The sequence below is a fragment of the Hordeum vulgare genome, chromosome 2H, assembly GCF_904849725.1.
Source record: "Hordeum vulgare subsp. vulgare chromosome 2H, MorexV3_pseudomolecules_assembly, whole genome shotgun sequence".
In the NCBI taxonomy this organism is placed as follows: Eukaryota; Viridiplantae; Streptophyta; class Magnoliopsida; order Poales; family Poaceae; genus Hordeum; species Hordeum vulgare.
The window spans coordinates 530,090,205-530,114,331 of NC_058519.1; the positions used below are offsets into that span (position 1 = coordinate 530,090,205).

General features: G+C 46.5%; 2 protein-coding genes and 1 pseudogene across 2 annotated transcripts; 1 reads left to right on the forward strand and 2 right to left on the reverse strand.

Annotated features, from left to right (window-relative positions):
* Positions 1-788: 788 nt before the first annotated feature.
* LOC123431432 lies at positions 789-1,205 on the reverse strand (annotated as a pseudogene).
* Positions 1,206-4,778: 3,573 nt separating this feature from the next.
* Positions 4,779-7,523, forward strand: LOC123427026 (glycosyl hydrolase 5 family protein-like). Its single transcript, XM_045110957.1, has 4 exons — positions 4,779-5,410; positions 5,506-5,753; positions 6,193-6,713; positions 6,809-7,523. The coding sequence occupies exons 1-4, from the start codon at positions 4,982-4,984 to the stop codon at positions 7,279-7,281; spliced, it is 1,671 nt and encodes a 556-aa protein (XP_044966892.1). The 5' UTR covers positions 4,779-4,981; the 3' UTR covers positions 7,282-7,523.
* A 29-nt stretch (positions 7,524-7,552) lies between these two features.
* LOC123427025 (probable galactinol--sucrose galactosyltransferase 2) lies at positions 7,553-11,686 on the reverse strand. Its single transcript, XM_045110956.1, has 14 exons — positions 11,278-11,686; positions 10,967-11,196; positions 10,763-10,853; positions 10,626-10,674; positions 10,437-10,528; positions 10,189-10,296; positions 10,010-10,117; positions 9,505-9,915; positions 9,292-9,433; positions 9,139-9,206; positions 8,912-9,046; positions 8,597-8,814; positions 8,414-8,502; positions 7,553-8,247 (listed from the first exon to the last, which is right to left on the reverse strand). Exons 1-14 carry the CDS (start codon positions 11,661-11,663, stop codon positions 7,951-7,953), a joined length of 2,424 nt encoding a protein of 807 aa, XP_044966891.1. The 5' UTR covers positions 11,664-11,686; the 3' UTR covers positions 7,553-7,950.
* Between the last annotated feature and the right edge of the window lie 12,441 nt (positions 11,687-24,127).

The following is a 24,127-nucleotide window of genomic DNA, read 5'->3' on the forward strand; positions in this document are numbered from 1 at the left end:
TTCTCCTATTACAAAAAGCAAAAGCTGGGTATTCTTTATAAATGCGCTTTATACCTTCTCTCTTACTCATTTCACTGATTAGATCCAAATGGCATGGAAGTGAAGTCCACTTATCGTCAACACAGTTAGATAACTTAGGAAACCAAATTCAGAAGAGTCTAATGAGACTATGAGAGGAAAGAGACAACAGTTTTTGATAGCCAATGATTGCACACTGTTAACTGGGGACATAAATCAAATGAAACTACGGATGCAAGCAATAATGAAAAGGAATGTCAAACACTTGTTTTGGTAGTATATAATGTTGCAATGCTTATGTTTTAAATAAGAAAATGACACGATATTATCACTACACAATTTACACATGTTAGCTGCCAGATATACAAGTATGGGTTACCATATGATTTATAGCTTAAAGTTTAAGCTATTGAGTGCCAATAGCAGACATCACACATCATAGATTTCTAGCTATCTCAAATACCTTGACTTGTTTGCATCATATCTAGTATAAACTTGAGTGAACATGTCAACGCATGATTTCTGTTTTAAAAAGCACAAAATTGAACAACAAACACCTCAATTCTACACAAGTTTTATTCAGAGCTACCTTCCTTACAGTGATAATGATGCAATAGCCTAGGTTCAATTTCCCCTCATTATAATTTAGAATGAACAGACACACAAAACACATTGTCAATTTGAGAAATAGTAGGCACACTGCAATCTGCAAGCTAATAGATTTAACTGAATTGAGCCCTCAAAACTTAAAAAAGATAACATATAAATTTTTACCTACTACTTTGGTAGCACTCTGGAGCAGTGTAGAGGCTGTCGGACGACTCCGGATCAGGCGAACTCGAATCGATCAGCCTCGCAACGCCGCAATCCGCCAGCACCGGTTCGAAGCCTTCCTCCAGCATCACATTGGACGGCTTGAGGTTGCAATGCAGTATCCTGGGGTTGCACGCGAAGTGCACGTGGCGCAGTCCCTTGGCCACCCCGGCCGTAATCCTGTTCCTGGTGTCCCAGCTGAGGCTGACCTGCTGCGACCTCACCCTCTTCATCATGTCGTCGAGGCTGCCCCCGGGCACGAAGTCGTAGACCAATGAGAGCCGGTCGGCGTCGCGGACGTAGGCCTTGAGGCTCATCATGTTGAGATGCCTCACCCGGGCGAGCAGCTCGAGCTGTCGCTACACCCTCCGCATGTCGGACCTGGAGCCACTCGTCGGCTGCGAGGGCGAGGGCGAGGCCTCGGAGCAGCTGGCGGCGGCGAGGTCAAGCACCTTGACTGCGACAGTGAGGTCGCCGTCGAGGTCGAGCTTGTGGTACGCCACCGGCAGGCACCTCCCGCGCCTCCTCGACCCCTCCTCCCGGCGTACGTGCGCCACCTCCCCCTCGCCCGAGCTCCCTCGCCTCCTCGTCGGAAGCCGCTGCCGGCGTGAAAGGATTCTCCAACGTCAGCCACGAGTGGTGAACCAATTTAATTAAGCGGCAGTGGTGACCGGTGGTGATTGTCCGGGGTGTTTTATATAAAAACCGAAACATTTAACTTAAAAATAGAGTGCGGGTTTCATTACCAGAAAAGAGGAGGGCCTTCTTGTAAAAAAGACTCGGCGGGTTTTCCGACAGAAACGCTATTCTCTTTATTATTAGGTAAAGACTTGGTTAGAAAATCGGGCAGTTCTTGAATAAATCAAAATATTTTTTAATGAATTTGACCGTGAGTAAAACAAATGTATCGATGTCTCTCGACTGGTCTCGCAAATCGTATCTATTGGGCGTCTGCCAGGAAGCTTTTCTCTTTTGGAAGGCTCGTTAGAGTGCCGTCTTTTGGCTTTCGAGGTCTATAGAAGCTGGAATTTCAAAAGCTAAAATATCATGTTTACAAGTTTCATAAAAAAATTATAACTAAATCCCGCATTTTCTTCAAGAATTTCTAATCTATAGTGAATATCCGCATGGACAAAAAAGGTCATAATTTCTCTTATCTAAATTGTGTTCCCGTTCTTACATTGAAATTCTAGCTCCATGGAGATTGGGTTCCACTTGTCTCTTCCAATACTAGGGCCTCTATGATTTTGACTCGCATGATTTCTAAAACGCGGGAATAGAAAAAAAACAAGGAACAAAGTGTCATGCCATAAGTACTTCTACTTGTGTGCAACATACAAGACTGCATATAAAGTGGGAGTGGATGTAAATTTTCTTACGAAATTTAGTATAAATAAATCATAACAAAAATTCATATGAATTGCAATCCTATGGACCAAACAGTGCAGCAAAAAAATCCTAATGAATAGAAATCGCAAGTGCGAATTTTCTAGGGTTTGTCACCATCTCATGTTCCCAATGGGGAATCACAACCGCCTGTTTTCTAGGTATAGTTGCAATTGCACACCCTAAAGGTGGAATTGCAATTGCACGTCCCAAGGTAGGTCGCAACTCCAAGTTATTTAGGTTTGTCGCAACCGCAAGTTTCTAAGGGTGGGAACGGAATTGCAAGTTTTCAAGGCATGTCGCAACTTCAAGTTTTCTATGGTTTGTCTCAACTCCATACTCCCAATGGGGATCGCAACAACATGTTCTCCATGGCAGGTCACAATTGGATGTTTTCTAGGATTTTTCGCAACTACAAGTTTTCAAGGGTGGAGTGTGAACTGCATGTTTCGGAGGGGGGGGGGGTCCCAATTGCATGTTTTTCAAGACATGTCGCAACTCCATGTTCTCTAACTAAGTCACAATTTACAAAGTTTTTTATTTTTAATTTACAAAAACATTCCCCAAGATTTTTAAGGAATTTTCTGTTGTTTTCCCCATATGTTTTTTGAGTAAAAAAAGAGATTTCCCGTGTTTTCCGTTCTAATTATGTTTTACTGTTTTTTTGTTCTTTTCCCTTTTTAATCTAAATGACATAAAAATAGGCAAGCTCGAGTGTCCCACTACATGTTCTCAAAGGGAACCGCAGACGCAAATTTTCAAAGGTAGGTAGCTAGCTGAGTTTCAGCAAAAAACGTTTTGAATAAGTGACAAAAAAATCATCTATGCGGTAAGTAGTGTTAAGTAAACAGGCATTTTTCCGAGTATATTAATCCACGAGATAATAACTAGCATGGCACTGACTAGACTAATGATGTACTGATCTTGAGCTAACCTAGCACATACTACGCATATAGTGGATACATCTATGCACATAAGTAGTACTGCTAGGATAAATACGAACATGAGGATAAACGAGTCATACCCTCCGATAGGCCAGTTGGCCGTAGCAGCAGCGTTGGCGTTGGCCGCGGCCGTAGCCGCAGCAGCATCCTCTGCCCTCTTCTTCTCAGCTTCAAGGGCGAGACGATCGGCCTCGGATGATGAAGACATGGCGATGACGAGGACGACGCGGACGTAGACGAAGCAGACGGACGGAGGCGAGCAGTCGCGTGATCGCTCCCCAAAAACCTAATCGCCCCTCTCCCGTATAGGAGCCGAAGAGGCGGGGTTTCGAAGGCCTGCTCTCCCGTCGACCGTGTACGCGGTAAACGGAACGGAGTCGCCGGCGGCAGCAGCAGCAAAAGGAACGAACGCGTGAGGCAGATGTGATCTGATTCTCGTGACGGCTAGGGTAGGCGTTAGCCTGCTTATGTAGACGGCTGGACGGAGAGACGTGGGCCGAACCCACGTCCGAGTCGGTAACAGCCCACGATCCGACGTCTCGGATCGTGACTATGTAGACGGCTGGACGGAGAGACGTGGGCCGAACCCACGTCCGAGTCGGTAACAGCCCACGATCCGACGTCTCGGATCGTGCCGTGTCCGTTACGTATTCTCTGTTCCTGACCGACAAAAATAAGCGAGTAGGTATGAGCTCAGCTCGGCTCATTCCCGCAACCCGCGACGCGTCGTGACGAGACGTGGCGTGGCATGGCAAGGGCACCTTCTCTTCTCACTCTCCAATAGCATGCGGAAGAGAGACCCTTATAAAAGGGTCCAACTTCTCCTCCACTAGCGGGGTGGGACTAAACTTCCCACCACCTTGTCATGTCACCACCTACATAGGCCCTTGAAGATTTTTCTGAAATTCTTTTGTGGACCTAAGTCCCATCACTAATTTCAACAAGCAGTTTTTTACGAAGATATGAAATCTTCGTTTTATGCATTATGAATGTTCCGTTTTGCTCTTTATCATTTTAAAATATTTTAATGAATTTAAAAAAAATGTGTGGAACAAAACTAGGACTGATCTTGCGACAGAGGCACCATGCGGCCGATTAGTACCGAACAGAGTAAAAAACTGGCAAAGCAACAAAGAGAACACTTGGAAACTGGGCTACAGCAAATAAAAAACTATTGTACAGACCAGCCCACTAGGACGTACGTGCAACAAAAGAGAAACAAAAGGCAAGCTACGAGAAATACGACATACACAAATCATGTGGAGAAGAGAAAAAACTAACAAATATATGTGATGATGTTATATGGATGAGATCATAGTTAAATCTCAGCTAGCTGAGTTCTAGGTACACCCTATGAAATATTCTCCAGGTCCTTCCTTCCAAAACCCACACATAAATCAACTGTTGGGCAAAGTACATGTTACTCACCGCTCGACATTAGGCATCCCAAAACATATACAAACTGCAGGAGTTAGGTGCCCATTTTTCTCCAACTCTCTACCGACCTCCATATTCTTTATTTCCTTCTTTTCAGCCGAGTTGCGAATTAGGAGCGGTACAGCACTGATCTCGTTGCAGTGCCTTCAAGCACTATAAAATAGTTGTTGCATTCTTGAAACATCGGCAAGCGCTAGTCACCCTCTTGAAGCCCTTCACACATGTCAAGACCAATCTCAGATGTCACCACCAAGTTATTCCTTTGAAGCCTCGCCCTCCTTCTACAAGCCCATGACGAAGCCAACCTAGCTTGCACCACGTACCGTGTGGTATTATATATACCCCACCCGTCCGGCCTCCGTGCCCACCCGGCCTCCATCGCCATGACGACGATGGGGAGGGTGAGGTGTTCTCCTCTCCTCGCGGCGTGCCTGGCTCTCGGCTTTGCGTGGCATTGCGCGCTCCACCATGCTCCGGCGGCGGCCGTGACGCTGTCGACGGCGTCGCGGTGGGTCGTGGACGAGGACGGGGACCGGGTGAAGCTGGCGTGCGTGAACTGGCCGTCGCACCTGGAGCCGATGCTGGCGGAGGGGCTGGGGAAGCGGCCCGTGGGCGCCATCGCCGGGGACGTGGCCGCCATGGGGTTCAACTGCGTCAGGCTCACCTGGCCGACGTTCCTGGTGACCAACGCCTCCTACTCGTCCCTCACCGTCGAGCAGTCGTTCCAGAGGCTCAACCTCACCGAGTCGCTCGCCGGCATCAGGGCGAACAACCCCGCCGTCGTCGACCTCAAGCTCATCGACGCGTTCAAGGCAAGCTCGTGAATCCTCCTCGTGTATATATATGGTGCACTGCTTGTGCAATCTGTGTTGATGTGTGTATGAGTGTGTGCATGGCATACATACAGGCCGTGGTGAGCAGCCTCGGCGAGAACAACGTCATGGTGATCCTGGACAACCACGTGAGCAAGCCCGGGTGGTGCTGCGACAACGCGGACGGCAACGGGTTCTTCGGCGACGGCTACTTCGAGCCGGACGTCTGGGTCGACGGCCTCACCAAGATGGCCACCATGTTCGCCGGCGTCCCCCACGTCGTCGGCATGAGCCTTAGGAACGAGCTCAGAGGCCCCAGGCAGAACTCAAACGACTGGTACAAGTAAGTACTCCAGTAGTAGTCTAACTCATGATCCTATTCCTAACGTCGACCGTGTCGGTGATTGAAGCCTGGCAATACGCGTCGAGCCAGCAACGACATTGAGATTTTGTTCATGTGCCATGTCCTGGATGAGTAAATGAGCCTGAACAACCTAGTAGAGTAGTAGTTGGCCGCTGGCTGGCTTTACATGTCTGCTGCTCCTGCACAGCATGTGAGAGACAGTAATGGCATTTGCTGCAGCGATAGGGTAGCCGTCCGTCCACCAGACAGCATCAGTCTTTCAGTGAACCACCAGCAGTCCTTCGTCTGCTCCGGAGGGCACGAGCCTTCAATGCCTGGAGCAAAAGGGACAAAGCCACACCATGGCGCCAGCCGTGTCATGGCACATGCAATGCAACATGCAGCTGAGCCGACACTGACGATGCACGCACGCACGCAGGTACATGCAGCGGGGCGCGGAGGCGGTGCACGCGGCGAACCCGCGGGTGCTGGTGATCCTCTCGGGCCTCAGCTTCGACAACGACCTGGCGTTCCTCAACTCGCGGCAGGTGAGCCTGAGCTTCGCCCGGAAGGCGGCGTTTGAGGTGCACTGGTACAGCTTCTCCAACGGCCAGGAGTGGGCGTCGGGGAACCCCAACGAGGTGTGCGCACGGATCGGGGCCAGCGTGTCCCGCCGCGCGCTCTACCTGCTCGACCAGGGCTGGCCCGTCTTCCTCAGCGAGTTCGGCGTCGACAACCGCGGCGGCAACGCCAACGACAACCGATACTACGGCTGCGCCGCCGCCGTCGCCGCCGACCTCGACCTCGACTGGGCGCTCTGGACGCTGCAGGGGAGCTACTACCTCCGCCAGGGCGTGCTGGACCTCGACGAGGTCTACGGCGTGCTCGACAGGGCCTGGTCCAGCCCGCGCAACCACACCGCGCTCCGCAGGGTCCAGCCCCTGCAGCGCCCGCTCAGAGGTTCGCGCCCGCCGCGCTCTGCTCTGTTCGTTTTGCCCGGCCGGCATGTGAGCTCGCGACCGATTTCATGATGATTTTGGTGTGTGCGTTTGCAGGGCCGGGCTACGCGGAGGCGGCGCCGTACACGGTGCTGTTCCACCCGGCGACGGGGCTGTGCGTGCTGCGGCGGTCGCCGACGCAGCCGCTGGAGCTGGGCGCGTGCGCCAACACGGAGGCGTGGGAGTACGCGCCGCAGCAGGGGCGGCTGGCGCTGCGGGACAGCCCGCTGATGTGCCTCCATGCGCAGGGCGCCGGCCTGCCCGTGCGCTTTGGCATGCCGTGCGACGACGACATGTCCCGGTGGCGCCTCGTGTCGGACTCCAAGCTGCACGTCGCCGTCAACGCGTCGTCGTCTGGCTCCGGTAGTGGCGGCGGCATGCTCTGCCTGGACGTCGACGCAGACGGCCAGAGTGTGGTCACCAACCCGTGCCGGTGCCTGAGCGCGGACAACAGCTGCGACCCGGAGAACCAGTGGTTCAAGCTGGTGACCAGCACGAGGAGCGTCGCCGCCAGCAGCATGCTCGCATAGCTGCCTCTATGAAGCTCGGGAGCTCGAAGATACGCTCGCTTTGATCAGCACCAGTAGGGCCGAGATATATAATTGTATAGGCGCACGCATCCATTGTAGTAGCTGCAAAGGCGCTGGGATGGCGGACGAGAGAAGCTGCTCTAGAACTGGAGTAATATCCTTCAGAGTTCAGATAACTGAATGAATGTGGGGGCACTGGAGCCTCTCTAGAACTGGAGTAATATCATTCAGAGTTCAGATAACTGAATGAATATTGGGGCACCGGAGCCTCTCTAGAACTGGAGTAGCATCCTCCAGAATTCAGATAACTGAATGAAAGCTGGGGCATTGGAGCCTGATGGCCCCAAGCTTACAAAATTACTCCTGCTCTACAACAGGAGTGATATCCTTCAGAGTTCGTTCGAGGAAATAGTCTCACAAAATTGATCTACATAAATCTTCAATTTTAACTTGTACCCAATAGGCTATATAAAACACGACACGACATGGTAAGAAAGAACATACTCTACTTCTAAATCCGGTGAGAAGAGTAATTGTTTCTGAAGCTGGGAGGCAGCAATTACGGAGAAACCACCACGATATAAACATCAGTAATTGGTCTCGAGAAATGAATGGCGCAGAGCAGAAATTGCAACAAGAGAAATCAAGGTCGCATACGGTTTCAGGTCTTCAACAGGCTGCGTAGAGAATCTCTATGTTCCTGAGTCTGGTGTGGGAAGATCCATCTGAGAGATCAAATGCCAGCAAGCCATCATCAGAATGACTGAACTCTACCTCATTCGCATCAACTCTGCAGAGTGCCGGCCTAGCGGATGAATACGCCCCAAAACGTCCTGGCCCTCGGCATTTGATCTGAACTGTCGTAGCTGAAGAATCAACTGTGCATCTGATACTGTCGAGTGCGCCACCGGAGTTGAACATGTTTAGCAGTCCAAGTGGCGCAAACCCAACAGCCCCACCGTAAACCTGGTGCAAAAATGACTGTTTCTGTAAGAATATGAAGTAAACTAATCTCAACAAATGTTTTTTCTAGAATAACAGGGAGGCTCTCCCCGGCTCCATCAACCAGAATGAAACCAATGCATCCATACAGGCTCAACAAATGTAAGCAAGGGGTGGACAGAAATCTGACCTGTATCGGTGATATGGTATAGATCTCACATGCCATGGTGACCAATGAAAGCTCCAAACTTTGGTGCTTCTGGAGCCTTGATAGAGAACCTGCAATACGAAACAGAAGGTTAACTAAGATGTTGGGTGTACAATGAATAAGACACAATTACGAAGAAGAAATGAGTAGCTAAAGAAAAATTACATGAATTGAAAGCATATACTGCAGTCTCTCCATTCCAATCATCGCCAGTAATCTCCTCAAGAGACTCTACATCTGATGGCGAGAGATGGCCAGTTATGTTAACGGTTGTGGGAACATGTGAAATTTCTTCGACTAACCAAGTCCAGTTTCCAGCTCCCTGACAATTGAATACTCCGACAGCAGCAGACAAATTGTTCAGGTTCCATATTTTCAGAAGACTGTCCAAGAGTTAATGGATTAGTATTCTTTGTCAAATAGATTACCAGCGGACAAACTGGATAAGCTAAATTGGTGTTTGTATTAGTGTAAATATACCTTTTACCATCCATGACTGGGTCATTGAACAGGCAATCGCGAGTAGGACGACCAGCATACCTTGCTCTTAGAATCGAGCCATCTGGAAGAACAAGCTTTTTCAGAACGTTGAAATCGTGAACTCCTGGCTTGTCACTGTATATCAATATGGGGAGAAATTTATACAGCAAGCACGATTTGTTTAAAATCAAACACCACACTTGAAGAAAATGTGCTATAACAATCACCTGACATAAACACCACCTCCACTTAGAGCCCTAGCTGCTCCATGAAATTCCGCTGTTTCATGCTTGCTCTTTACATCAGAAAGAAAGAGAGAATTAGCTGACACTAAAGTACAGAATGTGGCTAATCAAACTAAAGGCGCACAATAATCTCACTTGGAACATATCCCAGTCCGGGATGAAAATTTCCCCCAATAAAAGGCTATTGAATGCTACATTAGCAATGTGCAGAGTTTGCAGTGCTGGTTCCTGAGGCATGAAATCTTCTGATGCTCTAGCAACTGCACTCTTCAAGGCGCTACAAACAGTGAAGATCATGTCAGATTCTATGTACATAGCTCATACTGCTCACAACTATGGATTATTTACCTATAGATGTGGTCTGAGCTGTGACACATGCAGCATATTAGGTTATTTCTTTTGAAATTCCGAGCAATAGATTCCTCAAGAGCATGTTGATACTTTCGAGATAATGCAACACGACCACCGAAGCCATGCCCGAGAGTCTCCATCACATTTTGCACATCTACTTTCACACCATCCACACCCACACTAGAAAGGTAATTGTGCTGATCATTGTAGAATTCATATATCTTCTCAGGATCAATGATACCCACTCCATATTTCTCCAAGCTGTCCATGGCTACATCCCTCAAATTTGCAACATTACCAGGAGACTGGACGGGGTAAAGTAGTTTGGGATTGTACTTCTCCATCACGTCGGATGTTGTAGAGACACCTCCCCAATACCCAAGTAAAGCATGCCATGCGTAGATGTACCTGAAGTTTCACATGCAACATTTTGCTCAGTAAAAGATGACATTTACTTATATATTAGGCATATAATATAAGTATTGCAATAAGAATCAAGTACTTGACTCCATGTGTCTCTTTGATTTTCTTGACAAGGTCTCCTAGATTCTTGCAGGCTTCTCCCCTAAACTTGTCATTCTCCTTCAGATCAACCAGCCTCTCTGCAAACCTGGCAATGTTACAATGAAAATCAGACGCAACACACTCTTTTTATGTATTAGCAAAGGCTGATATACATACACGGTCTCTTCAAGGAGAGCTCCATCCACTTCCTTGAATTCGTTAACTATTTCTTGCCAACCATCATCTATAATCAGAAACCTAGGTGGTGCACCTCCATCACGCAAACTATTTTACAGGGAATGCGTCATCAGTAAGTGACAATTACCAAATGAAGGAGGTGTATTCAGGAAACAATAAAAATGAAGGGTGCGGCAAATTACATAAAGGACACATGTAAATCAAAGATCAACTCAATTCTTGTATACCTTTGAAGGCCCTCCTCAATCCCTACTGGGTTAACAGCTTTATAAAATGCATCCCAAGTGCACCACCCAAACCAGTCTAAGTTTGCAGGGGTCTGAACAGATTTACACAAGACTTGTCACAATCAAAATAAACGAAATCTGTCCAAGTCTAATTAGGTGATAAAGGTGTAAAAACCTGTTTATATATACCTCCTTGCTCTCTATATGACTGAAAGTTCCTTTGATCTTGGACAGTATCCTAAAGAAGATGCAAGTAAGCCACTTCCACATAGAACAAACAAGTAGTGCTGTTGTAGTTGTAACAGAGTATACAAGTATGGAATTACTTGATTGATTCCTTCATAAGTTTGAAAGGATTGCCCCCTGAGTTGATTAATACCGCATCAACCGCATCCATCGTCTGCACATCGGGATCACCTAGCAAAAAATCCACATTCTACTACTTGAGATGTCCCAATCAAAATTCCAAACATTGCACAATTTGATGAGAGCACCATAACATTCAGCAAGTCAAGGTGAAGTGTGCCTACCACTCTCGAAGCAGAACTGGAGCTCATTCTCGGGACTCCCTTGGAGGCTGGCCCGGAAATCCCCATCGAGGGCAGGCAGCATCAGAGCGTACACCGCGTCCTCGGCCCCATTCCCCCTCTTCTCCAGGAGCAGCATCTGCGTCTCCGCCGGCACGCCCGCCGCGTCCGCTCCTGTCTTCGGGGCCATCCACCAGATCTTCAACTTGAACAGCGACAGCCACCTCCATCCTCTGCACAACCATGAGGAACTTCAGTATCTCGGACCGACGCGCGCGCTGCGCAAGCATAACAAGCCATATGTGACCACCTACTTGGGGATGGTGCCGAGGGAGAAAACGTGGCGGCTGGACGGCGCCGCCGCCCTGGCACCGAGGAACGAGGCGCCCGGTGCAGCGTCGGCGACGCTGGCGCGCAGGGTGACCTCGGGCGGGCATTGGGAGAGGAGCTCGCGCCCGCCGATCAGCAGGGACCCGCGGTCGAGACGCGTCGTCGCCATCTGCGGCGGGGACCCGTCGGCGGTGGCGCTGGGATGGGTGGAGGAGACGGCGGCGACGGCCGACATTGCGCCGCGATGGAGGGCGCGGCAGCGCGAGATATACATATAGCGCGGGGGTCGTCGAACTGCTGTGGAAGTAGAACAGGAACCCGGAGGACCGGGCGCCACGGCGACAGCGACCGCGAGCTGCAGCCTCGTCATCGCCAATGGGAATCGAATGGATAGGCTCAACAATTGGCCCGCGTGGGGCACGCCCGCGCGGATGGCGTGCCATTGCTGCCTCTGGTCTGGTTCGTGCGCGATGACGATGTTGGTGGTGGACGGAGCAAGGAGACTTAGAGCAGGTGTAGCAGACCACGCAAAATCTGGACCCGCCGTTTCAAGGTTCACGAATATCTCGTTTACGGGTCGAAAATTAACGCGGTCGAACAGAAACCGTAAATAAAACTGCATAATTTAAAAATATAGTTTCGCGGGAAGTTCATACTACATATATTACATACTACATACTACATGAGTACGAGCTCAGTCCTCCTCACCGGAGCCGTAGAGATTGATGTACATCGTCCTCTGCTCCTCGCGGATGCGCCGCCACTCGTCGTCCTTCACCTTGGCGTTGAGGTTGGCCTCGACCGCCTGCCGCAAATGGAGGTCTTCGATCTCCTCGTTGTGGCGCCAACGCTCTGCCTCCTCGTGCAAGCTATGCTCGGCAATGGCGGCCGCAACCGCGTCCACGTCGGCGACGACGTCCTCCGGCTCCTCCGACCACTGCCTCTTCACAAGGAGAGGGCGCGCGCGGGAAGAGGAGGAGCTAACGGCGTAGGACGAGCCCGCGGCCGAGGACGAGCCATGCCGACGGTCGTACTCCTTCGTCTCCCGGACGAGGAAGCTTGCCGGCGGCGACATGCCGCGGTTGGTCCACCTCCGGGCCCCGCGCTTCCTCGCGGCGTCCAAGCGGACGCGCCGCTCGCGCTCCAGGTCGCTTCTGCCGCCGGATCTGCTGCCGGAGCTGCGTCCGGAGCTCCACATTGCGGCTGGAGGCGGGGGAGGTGGTCGTCGGCGGCGAGAAATGTGGAGAAGGGGTGGGGAATCGCGGGGGCTCGACGGCGGCGGGGGATAGGGTTTCGACCCGCAAACACGTCGCGGACCCGTAGATATAGTGGTCGGGGCGTGCGTTTTGCGGGCCGCGGCAAATTTGTTTACGGGCCGGGCGAGTATGCGGGCTCTGTTCTGGCCGAAAAAATGGGCCGAACCCGCATACTCGCCGTAATTTTACGGGTTTGCCTCTTTTGCGGGGTCTGCTAGAGTTGCTCTTAGCCGCCGACAAGTGAGCGGTAGAGGCGTAGAGCCTCGTGGTCATCTGGGAACCTCATCAAAGTTCCAGAGCATCATTTTTTTAGACAACCTTTTTTTCAGAATTGTGCGTCGATTCATCCTGTCATGGGTGTTTCCGTGCTACAGTGTGTTTAGGCTGTAATATTGATTGGGTGCATTAGGCACGTATATATGGGTGTAAAATGGGTCTCTACATCAACTATACAAAGGACTAAGAGGAGGGTCCAATAACACAATATACATGCACAAATATATATTAAACACCCCACCCCCTCCCTCCGTAGTCGAAGCGTCGCCAAAGACTGGAACGAAACTCCTCAAAGGTGAAAGTAGGCAGTTCCTTAGTCATCACATCAGCGAATTGTTGTGCAGTTGGAACATGAAGGACCCGGATGTGACCAAGGGCGACATGTTCGCGCACAAAGTGGATATCAAGCTTGATGTGCTTCGTCCGGCGATGATGAACTGAGTTGGCAGAAAGATACACAGCAGAAACGTTGTCGAAGTAGACAATTGTGATGCAACTCCTGGAGAAGCTGTTAAAGCCAGGAACACTCGGCGACGACTGTTAGAGCATATATCTCCATATGTGGTTTTGGTAATTGATGACAACTCCTATGGACTAATGGTTGCTTTAAGTTATATTTATAGGAATTGTCCATAGACACTTCTTGAAGTCCATATGTTGGGTTCAAGGAGTTTATATGATGACCAAGATGTTATTCAAGGTATTATCCAAAGAATGGTCATAGAAACACTAGGTTGATCAAGATCTCACACAAAGACTAAATCAAGATGATCAACACACAAAAGCGTACAAGATGTACCGAGGGGGATCAAGTGATCCCATGGTATGGTAAGCATTGTCCATTACGTGTTTGTGTACTAACCCATGGTCTTTGTGAGACTCCTATGTGGGGGTTAGGTGTGCTTCCATTGGGCTTGCGTCAAAAGGAAGATCTCATACAACCCATGAAGGATGACGTCAAGTGGTGATCGTCATCAAGATTGTGGTGTGCAAGTTCAAGCGGATCGGCACGAATATATCTGTAACATCCCAAAATTATAAATTTTGGAATGTTAATATAATTATTAGATTGATTGTTTGTTTGTTTGCTTGAGTGATTGAAACTTGTGTGAAATTTGAAACTTTTCGAAACTTTTGAATGAGAGGGAATAAAATGACTTTCCCCTTCTCCGGTGAATTCAAATTCAATCTTTTAAAAGCAACGAGAGAAGATGACATGACTTCTTCAACTATAAATAATTTGAACGGAGATACTTGCATTTGAATTCTTTTGCATTTCCATTCGTTTTCTTCGTGCAAGAAATGCCGGGAAATACATTCTAAAGAGCGGAGGAACATGACCCTCAAGCCCACGGGCATTTTGAAAGTTATTTGAACCCTCAAACTTAGAGGGTCATTTGAAAATTATTTGCAAAAGAAAATAAACCTTCTAGGCAATTTGCGAAAATAATTTTTTTCTGAAGTTTTTATTTTTGCCGTGGCAAAATGCCCATCATCTATATTTTATTTATCTGATAATTTAAGTATATAAAAACTCTTTATTCCGAATTGATTTGATTTTCTTTTTATCGTTTTAGTTTCCTAGTTTAAAAAATAGGAAAGGAATCGTTTCTATTAGGAATAGGAGCTGGCCCATTTAAGACACTTTCCTTTCACTGGCCCAAGAAGATCATCTTCTTCCTCCTCTCTCCCTCACGTAACAGAAAACCTTCCATCCATGGAGAGGAGATCCCCACCTCCGGCATTCGCGAAGCCCTTTCCCTCCTAGCCTCTCCCGTCGCCTCTATAAGAAGCCCCACGTCCTCCTCGTTCCATTCCCGTTGAAACCGCCGCCTCTCCTCGCCTCTAGCTCGCGCGCCACCATCACCCCGTCGGCACCGGAGAACATCACAGGAACTCCTCCACCTCGCCCCGACCAGGAGCTTTTCTCCAGCAGCACCTCCACCTCGCCACCTCCGTGCACCTCCTCCACCGTCCCCCCTGCACCTCCACCTCGCCCCCCCAGGAAACTCCACCAGCGACCAGGAGTTTTTTTCTCCAGTAACTCCACCTCGCCACCAACAACTCCTCCCCTCGCCTCCACCTGCAGGCCCCCCCTCCACCTCGCCACCATCCCCTCCCTAGAGCCCCTCCACCCTTCGCCCCCCTCCACCACTCCTCTCGCCGGCCACCACCCCCACCCCACCGGAGCTCCACCACCATCGGCCATTACAGCCACGGGGGCAACTCCCAGCCGAGGTAACCTCTCCTCTCTTTTCTTTTTATTTACTTGTTTTTTTTTTAGTTTTAGCCCTTAGATCTAGATCCTATGGTATAGATTAGGAAGTACTTACCCCTTCGGTTTTATAAAAAGAACCGGTTCATCAGTTAAGTGAACCGAAGCATTTGTCTTATTTAGCGGCCATCCGCTGGTTAGCTTATGCCACGCACACCCATCAGCCAATCAGAAGCCGCCACATGGATTCCCCGTTTATCTTATTTTTGTTGTTTAGTTCAAAAACAGAACAGTTTCAATCTTGTTCTGCCCATAACTTTTGATCCCAAAGTCCAATGATAATGATTCTTTTTCCAGTAGCTCAAACATTTCCTGTAGTTTGTAAAAACATATAATTTGGCTATGTTTGAAATTTTCAAATATAAGTTAGATCAGATTTAGTTTAAACCTTGTTTTGCTTATTCCAGGAGTTTAAAAATAGCTTTTAATTTGATTCCTTTTGGTACTGATCACTAGTGATCTTGTATATCAGTGGTAAAAATTTCAGATTTGTTTAAGTATTTTAGCTCACTGTTTCATGTGAAACAATTTCTGTTTCACCTCTTTTAGGATTTCGGCTAATTTCTTTTCTATTTTTGCTTTTAAAATATTTTATTTATTATTTCAGAAATATTATGTTTTGTTTCTGTTAGATAAACAGTAGTTTTGCAACAAGTCTTTATTTTATATTTAGTTGTTTTCATGAAATCAATTCTAGTTCCTTAGTAACTTGTAATTGGTTTCCGCATTGTTTCAAATCCCGTTTGGGAATACTTTCAAAAAGTTTTGTGAAAAATACTTTATTTTATCTTAGTTAAACTTATATCTTAGTTCCTTGTTATTATTTTCTGTTAGACAAAACTATTTAGTGGTTGACGTAGTAGAAGACTCCCTAGTCTTATTTGAAGTTTCTTTCGGATTTTTATTTGCTCTCTCTTTTGTTTTGATTGTTAGAATGATTGCTAGTATGAGTGCTTATGTGAATGATATGTTTGGTATATAGATTTCATCGGAGAGTGACGAGTAGTCTATCAAGTTATTTTCTCGAGAAATTCTTCTTCGTCAACATCACAGGCAAGTCACTTTGATCATACTATCACCTATGTTTTATGCATCGTAGTTCTACCATCCTATGCCCAATTGCATGCTGCTTAGGTACCTGGAAATTTTAGTGTAGATTGTAGTATCATGTGGTAGGCACACAACAACCCCGATACTTGGCCCCGGGACGACAAATTTCATATTGCTACGCTTGAGTAGACGGGATTTCGGTTGAGTGCATAACACGAGTGATGCGAGGTTGAATTAATAATCAAAGACCGGTTAAGACAAGATTTTCAAGACCTCGGACGCAATGCAACTCTGGGTGAAGGACGGTTGATCGGCTCCCTGGAGAACCCAGTGGATGACCCGGGATGCTGGAGAGGCCATGACATCCTGCGGAAAGCTTCACCCAGGCTTAAAGAGACGGACGGATATTTTCAAGACCCAAGGCTTACCTGCACAGCCACAAGTCATTATGGGCTCTGGCTTGGTTGGACAACGCGGCGACTCTGGACAGGCGGTGCTAGCGGATGTAGAAGAACGGTAGGAATGGATGGGCACCGACAGGGATTCAGAGGGACCCGTTGAAAGACCATGTTTTGATCATCCGGTCTTCAAACACCCTGAAGTGCGAGGACATACACGGAGGCGATCAAATCTTGTGGGGAACATGTGCAAAACTCTGCAGAGTACTCAAACCTAATCGAATAGCCGTGTCCACGCTCATGGACAACTTGAGCCAAAGGAACTGAAGTTATCTGGATTTCTCAACACCATTAAATATATTTGATGAGGGTAATTATTAATAACTCGGGTACGAGAACTGGTTGGCGGAACCATCTCGTTAACAACCAACAATGTAGTAACATTTTGCTTTTAGCCCCCTCTTGTTGTAGGAGAAAATTTGCTTTACGCTAAAACTTACAACACCACCTGCCATTTATGCATATAGTATAGATGATTACTTTTCACCCCTCTCTTATGTGACTTGCCGGCATATTCAATATGCTGACCTACACGGCTGCAACGTCTTATGTTGCAGATATTTTTCTTCGACGAGTAAGAGTACGATTCAGGGTTACGGTCTACACTCAACTTGCCGTTGGTGTTTATTTGGACTCCACTCCCTTGACTGCTTCCGCTGAGATATTTAAGGTATATATATTAGTTTTACGCTATTTACATGTGATTGCACTTTGATACATACATTGATGTACTGTGTGTGCCAGCATACTGATCCAGGGATGACACAGAAACACAGAGGCTTGACTCGTTTTGAGTCGGGTCGCTACAGAAATGGTATCAGAGCACATGTCGACTGTAGGACGTGACCCTAGAAACTGGAATTTCTTAGGATAGGATCTCTCAAAAATCTTATTTTCGAAAACACCTTTTACTTCTCATCTCTTCTGATTTCGTCAAATGTTCTCTCTCACCTCAAATAGTTATACAATCCCCTTACCCCTTCAACCTCATGAAGAATCAACGGAGTTCTACTTCTGTAGCGACCCGACTCAAGACGAGTCAAGCCTCTGTGTTTCCGTGCCATCCCTGGATCAGTATGCTGGCACACACAGTACATCAATGTATATATCAAAGTGCAATCACATGTAAAATAGCGTAAAACTGATATATGCCTTAATATCTCAGCGGAAGCGGTCAAGGGAGTGGAGTCCCAATAAACACCAACGGCAAGTTGAGTGTAGACCGTAACCCTGGATCGTACTCTTACTCGTCGAAGAAAAATATCTGCAACATAAGACGTTGCAGCCGTGTAGGTCAGCATATTGAATATGCCGGCAAGTCACATAAGAGAGGGGTAAAATGTCATCTATACTATATGCATATATGGCAGGTGGGGTTGTAAGTTTTAGCGTACAGCAAAATTTTCTCCTAAAACAAGAGGGGCTAAAAGCAAAACATTACTACAAAGGTTGGTTGTTAACGAGATGGTTCCACCAACCAGTTCTCGTACCCGAGTTGTCAATAATTACCCTCATCAAATATATATATAATGGTGTTGAGAAATCCAGATAACTTCAGTTCCTTTGGCTCAAGTTGTCCATGACCGTGGACACGGCTAATCGATTAGGTTTGAGTACTCTGCAGAGTTTTGCACACGTTCCCCACAAGATTTGATCGCCTCCGAGTATGTCCTCGCACTTCAGGGTGTTTGAAGACCGGATGATCAAAACATGGTCTTTCAACGGGTCCCTCTGAATCCCTGTCGGTGCCCATCCATTCCTACCGTTCTTCTACATCTGCTAGCACCGCCTGTCGAGAGTCGCCGCGTTGTCCAACCAAGCCAGAGCCCATAATGACTTGTGGCTGTGCAGGTAAGCCTTGGGTCTTGAAAATATCCGTCCGTCTCTTTGAGCCTGGGTGAAGCTTTCCGCGGGATGTCATGGCCTCTCCAGCATCCCGGGTCATCCACTGGGTTCTCCAGGGAGCCGATCAACCGTCCTTCACCGAGAGTTGCATTGCGTCCGAGGTCTTGAAAATCTTGTCTTAACCGGTCTTGATTATTTAATCAACCTTGCATCACTCGTGTTATGCACTCAACTGAAATCCCGTCTACTCAAGCATAGAAATATGAAATTTGTCGTCCCGGGGCCAAGTATCGGGGTTGTTGTGTGCCTACCACATGATACTACAATCTATACTAAAATTTCCAAGTACCTAACCAGCATGCAATTTGGGCATAGGATGGTAGAACTACGATGCATAAAACATAGGTGATAGTATGATCAAAGTGACTTGCCTGTGATGTTGACGAAGAAGAATTCCTCGAGAAAATAACTTGATAGACTACTCGTCACTCTCTGATGAAATCTATATAACAAACATATCATTCACATAAGCACTCATACTAGCAATCAATTCTAGCAATCAAAACAAAAGAGAGAGCGAATAGGAATCCGAAAGAAACTTCAAATAAAACTAGGGAGTCTTCTACTACATCAACACTAAATAGTTTTTGTCTAACAGAAAATAATAACAAGGAACTAAGATAAAAATTTAGCTAAGATAAAATAAAGTATTTTTCACAAATTTTTTTGAAAGTATTCCCAAACGGGATTTGAAACAGCGGTGAAACCAATTGCAAGTTACTAAGGAACTAGAATTGATTTCATGAAACAAATAAAAATAAAATAAAAACTTGTTGCAAAACTACTGTTAATTAACATAAACAAAACATAATAATCTTTCTGAAATAACAAGGAAAATATTTTAAAAACAAATATAGAAAACGAATTAGCCGAAATCCTAAAAGAGGTGAAACAGAAATTGTTTCACATGAAACAGTGAGCTAAAATACTCAAACAAATCTGAAATTTTTACCACTGATAAATAAGATCACTAGTGATCAGTACCAAAAGGAATCAAATTAAAAGCTATTTTTAAACTCCTGGAATAGGCAAAACAAGGTTTAAACTAAATCTGATCTAACTTATATTTGAAAATTTCAAACATAGACAAATTATATTTAAAAACTACAGGAAATTTGTGAGCTACTCGAAAAAGAATCATTATCATTGGACTTCGGGATCAAAAGTTGTGGCCAAAACAAAACAGAAACTTTCTGTTTTTGTAATATAGACAGAAAAACGGAAGCTAATCTAGCTAACTAATGGGGGTACACGTGGCATGCTACTATAGGCTGCGGGAGATGGTTGCTGCAAACTTTTGAGCAAACGGCCGAGGCTAAGCAAAACCTGCTGGCTAAAACATAAGTGCATTAAAAAACCGCTGGTTTTCTACTCTAAACCGAAGGGTAACACTGGGATCTAATCTAGGCCATTGAGTAGAGATCTAATGGCTATAAAACAAAAAAGAGAAATAACAGAGAAGGGAGAAGAAGCTACCGTGGCTGTGGGGTAGCTCCGGCGAGGGTGACGTCGCCGGCGAGGGGGAGGGAGCTCCGGGGGGCGGTGGAGATGTCGGGGAGGCGGCGGCGGGGCGAAGAGGGGCTCGTGTGCTGCTCCAGGAGGGGGGGAGAAGGTGGTTGTGCTGCTGCCGGTGAGGTGCTGCAGAGGCTAGGGGCGGCGGTGGTTCGGCGGGGTAAGGGTGGGAACGGGGGCGGCCGGGGGCTGGGCTCTTATATAGGCCAGGGGAGGGGAGAGCTAAGGAAGGGGAGAGAGGGAAATCGGGGAAGGAATCCCGATTCTGGGGAGGGCTCGGTGTCGGGCAGTATTTTGGTAGGAGGAAGAAGAAGGCCGACCGCTGGGAGGGAAGGCTCGGCCAGGGGGCCCGCAGGGAAGTGAGAGGAGGCGGGGGAAGAGAGGGTCGGTCGCCCTGGATCTAAGGGATCCATCCCTGACGGCGGGGGATTACGGCCCAGGCCTAAACTGCGCTCGGGGGCGGCGGCTAAAAGGAAAAAAAACCTTCCTAATTTCTAACTTTTTCCGAATCAGAAAATAAAACGAATAAAGAGGAAATAAATCAAAATATTAATATAGGGTATTATATGCCAAAAAAATCAGAAAAATATCCTCTACCCGAATAACATTTTTCCAAAGCAAAAATAAAAACTTTAAAAAAATGTTTTTTCAGAAATTCCCAAATTTGCTTTATTTCTTTTTGCAAATATTTTTGCAAATGATCCTTGGATTTTCTTGGCTCCAATATTTCAGAAATGCCCGTACTTTGGAGGGTCATTTTCCTCCTCTCTTTTCTGTTTGACAGAAAGTATTTCCCGGCATTTCTTGCACGAAGAAAACAAATAAAAATGCAAGGGAATTCAAATGTAAATATCTCCGTTCAAATTCTTTATAGTTGAAGAAGTCATGTCTTCTTCTCTCTTTGCTTTTAAAATATTGAATTTGAATTCACCGGAGAAGGGGAAAGTCATTTTATTCCCTCTCATTCAAAAGTTTCGAAAAGTTTCAAATTTCACACAAGTTTCAGTCACTCAGCAAACAAACAAACAATCAATCTAATAATTGTATTAACATTCCAAAATTTATAATTTTGGGATGTTACAAACTACCACACTTAAAATGAATCTCGTCCTCGAGATTCGAAGAGGCTAGAAAGAAAGGTTAGGGTTTGGGGGTCTTCTAACAATTCCAATCTCCGGCAAGGTGGGATGCTACCACACTTAAAATGAGAGTTACCGGTCCCTCAAATTATTAACAATCCTCTGGGATCTTGGCATCTGACTCGTGACATTCTTCATGGTAACTACTTTGGTGATGCTCTCCCGTTGATATAAGCTTCTTCCGTCACTGGGTCTTCTTAACTGACAGTCTCGTGGTCAATTCTAAATAACATATCGATGGTTCTCATGGGGGTCTATCATTTGTGGTTATCCTGCAGAGAGAGGGGTCTTGGTTTCATTCTCACCGCAAAATTTCCTACGCGTGACAGCAAGTGCCATGTACATGGGGCTTTCATCATACCATTCTAAGGCTTAAACAAAAGCTTCAAAGAACGTCGTCTCTCTATATGGGTAAGTCTCTCAGATTTACCATTCCGAATAGCAAGATAAATGATAAGAGTAAGTCGTCATGGTGATCAATCCATTCCGCACCCAAATCATTTCTCTGTATAAGGTTTAGCGAATCTCGCATTCTAACACTTGGGCATCCTCACAAGCGTTGCAGAATTTCTCTTGTCCACGAACGAAGTTCGGATAATCCATTGGTTCTAAAAGCTGAACGAAACATCTATGGTATCTTCACAACTCTCAGGTTTTCGTATGCTCCTAAGAAAATGTTTGCTGATCCATCATAGCTTCTTCCATAAATCATATTCATTTCATAATCAATCCTTTATTACATCCTTAATTTCTTATCAAAACTCCAATTCAAAAGTACTCTATTAGAAATGCTGCCATCCACATTGTTCGGTATGGTCAAGCATTTCTGCCAACTTTATTCATCTGCCTCTCTTGGAGGTACTTTAGTTCCACTGGAACTTTCCGAGGTGCTTCTTGAAATCATCCATCTTTTGCTTCATCATGGTGGTCATGAGCTTCATCTCCATCATCTCCGCACGTACCTCACTCAGGTATTCCTGGGTATGACGGAGTCTTGCTTCAAGTATTTCTCCAATCTGACGTATGGCTTCCATGGCAGCTTCGCGAACAACATCAAAGAAGGTTGCTCGTGGTACACGTGAAATGAAAAAGTATTGCCCCATAGTCTTTGGACAAACTCTTTTCACATGGTGGAGGTGTACTTCCACGTACCAAAGTTCTACTCCACTTTCCATGAATGGGTTGCCTTTGTAGACTGCATCACCTTCAAGATGAATGTGCTTCATCATGTCCTTCAGGATTTTCGGGTAATCATGGTCACTGGTCAGGGTCATGATCGTTTCTGGGCCCTTGAGGAATGACTCGTAGAGAGTTGTCATCTGCAGGTGTCAGTAAATTGATACTCAGAGGAATGTATGGGTCTCCTTGGTAATCATGGTACACTCCTACTCAATGGATCCTGTGGGTTTACCGATTACTAACACACTTAAATGAATTATACTCATGCCTGCATAGACCATATTTTCTCATATCCTCATAATTGTTCAGAGATCTTTGCTCGAAGAGAAACAACGCATACAGTTTCAACATAGACAATCATGAGGCAATAAATTCCATTTATTCATGATGTTATTACAATCTCAGAGACTTCTGTTACAAAAATTTCACTCCATGATCTCATGAAAAACAAGAGTGCTTCAGATTACACTAATTGCCGCGGACAAAACTTAACTACTCCATTCTAGCTTTCTTCCTTTGTGGGCAATCGCTGGCAAAATGTCTTGCTTCCTTGCAACAAAAACAAATGATTTCTGACAAGTCTCGAGGCTTCTTAGCTTCTGCTTTTGCTCCTTGGGTTCCCGGCTTCCTTCCTGAGCACATGTATTTGTGGTGGCCAAATTTCATACACTTGTAACATCTGACATGACTCAGGTCTATGTCTGCAGATATTTGGTTCTTCCGAGGGTACTTTTTCTTCTTCCCGGACTCCTTTATCTTGGCCAGTTCTTCTATTTCAAGTGGATCATACTCCACTTCTTCCGTCGGGAAGTATCCAGATACTCTTGGCTTCTCTTCGTGCAGTCCTGTGAATAATGTCCTTCTTCTCCACATGAGTAGCATGCATTGGAGAAAAATCGGGTCAGACCTTGTCCATCAAGGTCTTCAATATTTTTGTTCATCACCGGTTCTTCTAGAATCTTCTTCTTGAGGGTTTCCTTCACTGCATCTTTCTGCTGCTTGACAACTTGTTGCACCTTGGGGTAAATGTGACACTGAGCTGGGTAGTGGGTGGTTCCCTCACAAAGGAAACAAGTCACCTGACTACTTGGGCACTCCTCAGCTGGGTGATTTTCTTCACAATGAGTGCATCCATCCGTGTGTTCTTCCTGGGTGTGTCCTATTTCTCCACAGATCTTGCATGCACAAGTCTTCTCCTTCGTATTGTCATAGCACTTCTGAATGAGACGGGATCTTAATAGAGTCTTCTTGAATTCTTCCCAACTTTCTGCTCCACCAAATCCTTGTATGGCATGATGCATTTTCCACCAGATAGCAGCACCTTGGGTAAAGTACTGGAGAGCGTGTTCCACTTCATACTTCCTTGAGATCAAGTTGCTCCCGAAGTGGTTCTCCATGTTTTGAATCCATATATCAGCTTCCAGCTGGGTCATTGGTCTAGAGACTACAAGTCTAGCTTCATAATCCATCTGGTAGGGTTGAGGTTTTGGGGATGAGACGGGTAAGAGAGGGAGGGAGATACACACAATACAAACAATATTTTTGAGAATAAATTTTTGTTGTGGCCATCGGAAAACACACACCAAAGACGGCTCACAATTCATCGTATCTAACGTTGGTATATAACAGGGGTTTGGACTTCTAATGGTCATATAATTATTCGAACGCTTCAGGGTCTTTGAATTCTTTGGGTCTTGAGAGTCTTCAATGGGTGTAGCTTCAACTGCATGATGAAATCCTCTTTACTTTGAATTGGGAGTCGGTTGATCCTTCATGTGGTAAAA